The sequence below is a fragment of the Nanorana parkeri genome, unplaced genomic scaffold (assembly GCF_000935625.1).
Source record: "Nanorana parkeri isolate BGI_ZX_2015 unplaced genomic scaffold, ASM93562v1 scaffold14, whole genome shotgun sequence".
NCBI lineage: Eukaryota > Metazoa > Chordata > Amphibia > Anura > Dicroglossidae > Nanorana > Nanorana parkeri.
Window position 1 is genome coordinate 1,391,899 of NW_017306282.1, and position 5,579 is coordinate 1,397,477.

General features: G+C 41.9%; 1 protein-coding gene across 1 annotated transcript; it reads right to left on the reverse strand.

The window, feature by feature from the left end:
• Positions 1 to 334: 334 nt before the first annotated feature.
• Positions 335 to 3,479, reverse strand: MTERF2 (mitochondrial transcription termination factor 2). Its single transcript, XM_018557943.1, has 2 exons — positions 3,416 to 3,479; positions 335 to 1,600 (listed from the first exon to the last, which is right to left on the reverse strand). The coding sequence occupies exon 2, from the start codon at positions 1,557 to 1,559 to the stop codon at positions 378 to 380; it is 1,182 nt and encodes a 393-aa protein (XP_018413445.1). The 5' UTR covers positions 1,560 to 1,600; positions 3,416 to 3,479; the 3' UTR covers positions 335 to 377.
• Between the last annotated feature and the right edge of the window lie 2,100 nt (positions 3,480 to 5,579).

A 5,579-nucleotide genomic window follows, 5' to 3' on the forward strand; every position in this document is an offset into this window, starting at 1 on the left:
TCAGGAAGGAATTTTTTTCCCCTGTTGGAGCAAATTAAACAATGCTTTATAGGTTTTTTTTTGCCTTCCTCTGGATCAACAGTGGGAAATTGTGGGCATAGCGTTCTGCTTAGGCTTTTTTTTAAAAAATCTCTATAGGTTGTACTTGATGGACATGTGTCTTTTTTCAAACTGATTAACTATGTAACTATGATAGGGATAGTGGGGGGCTCAGAAAAACAAAAACTGTTGTGACAGGATATCATTTTTGATCTGCCCATAGGTCACTTTAGTGAAAGGTCTACTTTATCAGCTGATTTTTTTTTTTGGGGGGGGGGGGGGTGATATTTGCAGAATGTAAACATTTCATGCTTTCCATCTGAACTGGCACTTCCTCATCATTCCTCCACATTTAGTGGGGCGACGGGGTTAAATAACGGTCTTTCTCTTCTGACTTGTAACTTCACATAATTAGCCTCAAAATCTTTCTTAGTCCCATTAAGTACCTCCAAGTCTTGGTCCTTTATTTGGCGGCCTAACGCTTTCACTTTTCTAGCTCTAAACTGTATAATTTGTGGAGTGAGCTCTAAAATGTTGGGGTACTCCTTAACTTGGCTTATGGAGGCGCCTTCTTGGATTAAATGTTTCAATCGATCTTCGAGCAGTGGAACCGAATAATAAAGAAGAGCTGGACATTTCATAACTAGCCGCCTCAGCTCTTCATCGCCACAGTCAAAGGTAGTTTTCGTAAACAGAACACCCAGTTTCATATTGCTGCAGGTCATGTCAAAGATAAAACCTTTAAGCTTGGACATAAGCTTCAATACTTCTGCATCTGTAAAACCTAAATTCTGTAGAAATGTCACGTTCTCCTTAAAGGCCGCAGAGGACCTGGAGAGCACAAATGGATCTTGACTTAACAATTTCTTTAACCAAGTTTTAAAGTTTTCCTTTGTTCCTCCCAGACGACAGTAATTTTCCCCCAGAGCATCGATGATTTTCTTATTGTCTTCAATCTGATTACAAAAGATCTGCGTAGCGCTTGTTAACAGCCTGCAAACTATTTTGTTGCTAAGTCCCAGGTCTTGGAAGTACCTGATGTTGTCTTGTTGGTTTTTGAAACTCTTATAACCAAAGAAAGAATCGGGGAACTTTTCAATAATTGTGATCAGCTCCTGATCTTTGGGACACACCAAGTTCCAGATGGATTTTTGGACTTTGATCTCTGCAGGCTCCTGTAGAAAAGCCTCAGGACAAGACTCTAGAATATTGGCCACCATCATGGTGTTTGCTCCCATTTCTTTCAGGATATCAGCTGTCTCTTCGACGTAAGCCTCCTCTTTACAAAGAACCCAACCTTTTAAATGGCGAATCTTTTTACAATTGACAGACAAATTATAGAGGCTTTCAACCGTTTTTTGGTTTTCTTCTCCAAAGTTTTGCCCATCTGTACCTGATTTTGAGGCAGTATATGTCCTGCTAACCACCATAATAGGTACATGAAAATGTCTGCATTGAAAAGACGTTCTCCTCGGCCCAATGTGGCATCTTAAAACAGTACTGGCAATAGTTTTCAACATAATGGCCTTCTAGTGTTCAAGGCAACAGTCTAAAATTCATCCTAGAAAAAGAACAAAAGCAACATAAAATTAGGGCAGAACAAAACAGAAAGCCAATATACAAAGATAAGTCATAAACCTGCCAGTCTACCCAAAATTTAGAGTGATACAATATACTGCATCAGTAAAAGGAAAACTGTTCTGATATGAATTAGACTGGAAACAGGTTGTTGGTCATAGCTCAGTATGTAAGGACAGCTATAGGCCTTGTACATGCAGTCTTCAGCCTATATAAGGGTTAGTTCACACCATATGCAGTGCGTTCCGGTCCGATTCTGGCCAGAACGCACTGCACTGCATTGCGGGCGGCTCACTTTTTTGCCGGGCTGGAGGGGGCGTGCAAGCTGCAAACACTATTTTGATTGCACAATGTGCCTTGCGATCCCGTGCGGGCGATTGCATTGCGGCCGGAGGGCATGCCTACGGTGCCATTCCAGTAAAATAAAAGTTTTAACCCTTTCAACCTCTCTCCTCTCCTATGTATGTCAGCTCTATTCTATCTCTATTCTGATCCCTTCACCTCCCTTATCCTGCACATCAGTACATTAACTCCTTCATCTCTATCCTTCCACTGTATGTGACCTGTACATTAATGCCTTCAGCCCCTCATCCCTCTGTGTATAATCTGTATATTTATTATATCTTGTGCACCAAACTCCATGTTTTAACCCCTCAATACCAGCATGTTCTTCATTTTTTTTTAAATTGCGGCAAACATAAAAAAAATCAGATCACACTGGAGTGTCTACTTTCCAAAAAGTGTTCATTTTGGGGTTTTCGTAAAAAATATCCTGACATTTTTATTTGGTATGTTTTATAACAGAAAGTAAGGGAAACATTTGTTTTCAATTATCTCGGGACGCCTCAGGTCAGATGGAAAAAGTGCAACAGAATCCTCCATCTACGCTAAACTGTGTGGATGGAGGGATCTCCCACTGGGCCAAGCTTCAGTATCTTGCTAGTCGGCCCCGCTGGCTCTCAAAACACCTGAACAATCTGATTGGATGCAGGCTTTGTTCAGGTATTTTGACAGCCAACTAGCAAGATACCAAAGCTTGGCCCAGTGGGAGATTCCTCCCACTATGTTTCTATTGGGACTGTGAAATGATCTAAAGTGTTGGTGCAGGTTATCTTGATCATATCTATGTATTACACTGCTCTGCCTATGGACAGTTTCCATCACAGTTACTGCATGGACATCTATGGGTTTGATGGTTTCATAGTTGAAATGAATGAAATGGGTGAAAATCAGTGCAAAATTCTCTTTGACCGGCTTGGAAATTCTTTTGGGCGGCACCTTTTTAAATGTATTCTTAAAGCTGAAGTCCAGGCAAATGTAAAAGTACCAAATGTATACGTCTCTGTACTCAATAACACTTTATCAAATGTATTTTGTAAATGCAAGCAGTGTAAGCCCTTGTATTTGACCAGGTATCAGCCTCTTGCAATCCCTGTACAGCAGAGCTCAGACTGGGGGAAGGAGGGGCAGCACAAGGAGCCAATCAATTGTGCTGCTCTAGTAACAAGGGACATACTGACTGAAGGAGATAGCAGAGTGCATCATCCTCTGTGTTGTGTGAATGGGACACATAGAAAACCCTCCCTAAAAGGGGATTTGTAATGGCTGGAAGGGACTCTCCTACCACTGCTCAGTGTACTGCACAGACACATGTTGATCTATTTGTTAATCTGACTTATCTATGTAGTTAAATGAATACATGAGCTACAATGACAGATCCAAGAAGTATACCGATCTTTGCAGTATATCCACTGATAATTAGCACTCTGTGTACTGTACTGGCACAGCATACTGTTACCTGCACTGCTGTCAGAAGTCCCATCTGTCCCTTGTCACCGGACATCACTAGAACTACATACCCTGCACTCTAATTGGTCAGGTCCCTTTAAAACCCGATGTATTCTGGGAACTGTAGTTTCTTGGTAAGAGTTGCCTATGGGGGCAAAGGGACGAACGCACTATAATCCCACATTGCATTGCGCTTTGCCATTATTTATGACACCGAATCGCAACTCTTTCTGAAAGGAATTTAAACCTTCTTTGTACGGGAAAGTTGCTTCTCTATTTCTGAGACGTGGTTGGGGGCCACCTAATGTTTATTCGGCTTTTTTGAAGATGCCCTGAATGGTATACCTCTTCAAAGATGGCTGCAGCGCTATCGGGGTATCTGTATTGTGATAGGGTATGGATGAACACGTGACAATTTAAGCCTTCCCCGGTTGTTTGCAGGTTGTGTTGTGTAAGCTGTGCCCTGTGCTGTTTTTTCTGTACTGTCTCCTGCTTTAAAGAGACCCTGTCATCACATCCTACGTTCTAAATAAAGCTCAGAAAGCAGAATACTTGTTATACATGATGTTTCTTTTGTTAAAGAGTAAATCTGCTTGGTTTTGATTTGCAGAAAGTTTGGCAAATGCTGTTTGAAAATCCTGAAACCCGAATTTAGCGGCGAATCCCGTTGAGGTCTTTAGGTGGATAATCTTGTGAAGCTGGGGACAGCCATGGGGGACAGGTACCAATGCAAATCCAAATTGTTATGTGGCTTTGTGGACAACCTTCAATATAGACAAATCTGTTAAACAATATGCTTGAGAGAAAAATTTGGTCAATGATGTCATTCAGGATTCCCAGTGATAAATTTACATAACCACAGCCGGGAATCTGTCATTTATTGGCGGGAGTGTGACATGTACAGATCAGCAGTCAATAAGTCATCATTGACCTCTGCCCTATTTTCTGGAACTTCTTTGCCTTAGCAATGTCTCTACTTGCCCTGGGGTTGTCTGCAGTCCTGTTGCCTCCATTGATTGTCTGGTACGCTGCTTAATCAGTTTCTTGCCTGTGTTGGTGTGGTTCGCAGTCCTGCTGCCTTGTCCGGTCCAGTGTTCATCTGGTATGCTCCTGACCTGTTTTCCGGTCTGCCCTGGTTTGATACACAGTCCTAGGTCCTTCTCTGTCCGCATAGTTCCTGTCCTCCCTGCTGCCACTGTTACGTTCCTGTGCCCTACCATTTCTTTACACGTTAGACAGAGCAGGGTGAACCTAGGGATTGAGACCTGGGGTCAGGACTCAGCTTAGTCCAAACTTCCTTAATTTAATCTCTGGGGAACACAGGCTGGCCCCTTGACTCCTCACCCAGGGAAACCCACATCCCCTGCCCACATGTGGGTGCATTGTTTTTACCTTTGTCTCAATTAGAAATTACCAGAAGAGGACAGGGCTATAACATGCAAGGAGGGAGGGCGCTGTGCTAGGTAGGTAAATTTGCTAGCATGTTCAGAGGCACATTGCAAGTCCATCATGTTTAGGAAAAATGCTGCAAGTAAATACTTGAGTTTTTTGTGCTTTAAAGTGGACCTTTACCCCCTTTGACTAAAAATCACATCAGCATACAGCTCTGCATGCTGATATGAAATCATCTTACATTCATCAGCTAAACAAACATATTTTTATTTTACTTACAATTTTTTGTTTCCACTTCCTGGTCCTCTTTGGCACAAATGATGAAATGTGCCCAAGTGTGGCATCCTGGGAAGGTTACATCAGCAGAGCATTGCTGATACATCTCATATGTAATCTCATGAGATCTCAGGGAAAGGCATTTTCCTCCCCTGAGATGACATGCATAGTCACATGTCCTAGTCCTAGTCATATGCTAGAGTTCAAGGAAGTAAACAGAGAACTAGTAACCTGCCCTTAGTTAAAATGGCCACTGTCAGAAGACTGGGGAGGAAAAGGTGGAAAACGAAGGTGTGCACACAAAAAGAAAAATATGTTTGTAGATTGTCATTACTAAACATTTCTAAAGGTGTCTTTGTTGTTATTTTGAAGACATGAATAAAGTTCCTGTTTAACCTGCAGTTTTTTTAAGTTGGTGACAGAGTTTCTTCAATGTTAATCCTCAGTATTGTTTGTGTATGATGCTGACACAATCCATGTAAAGCAAACCTGCTCTATTTCATTAT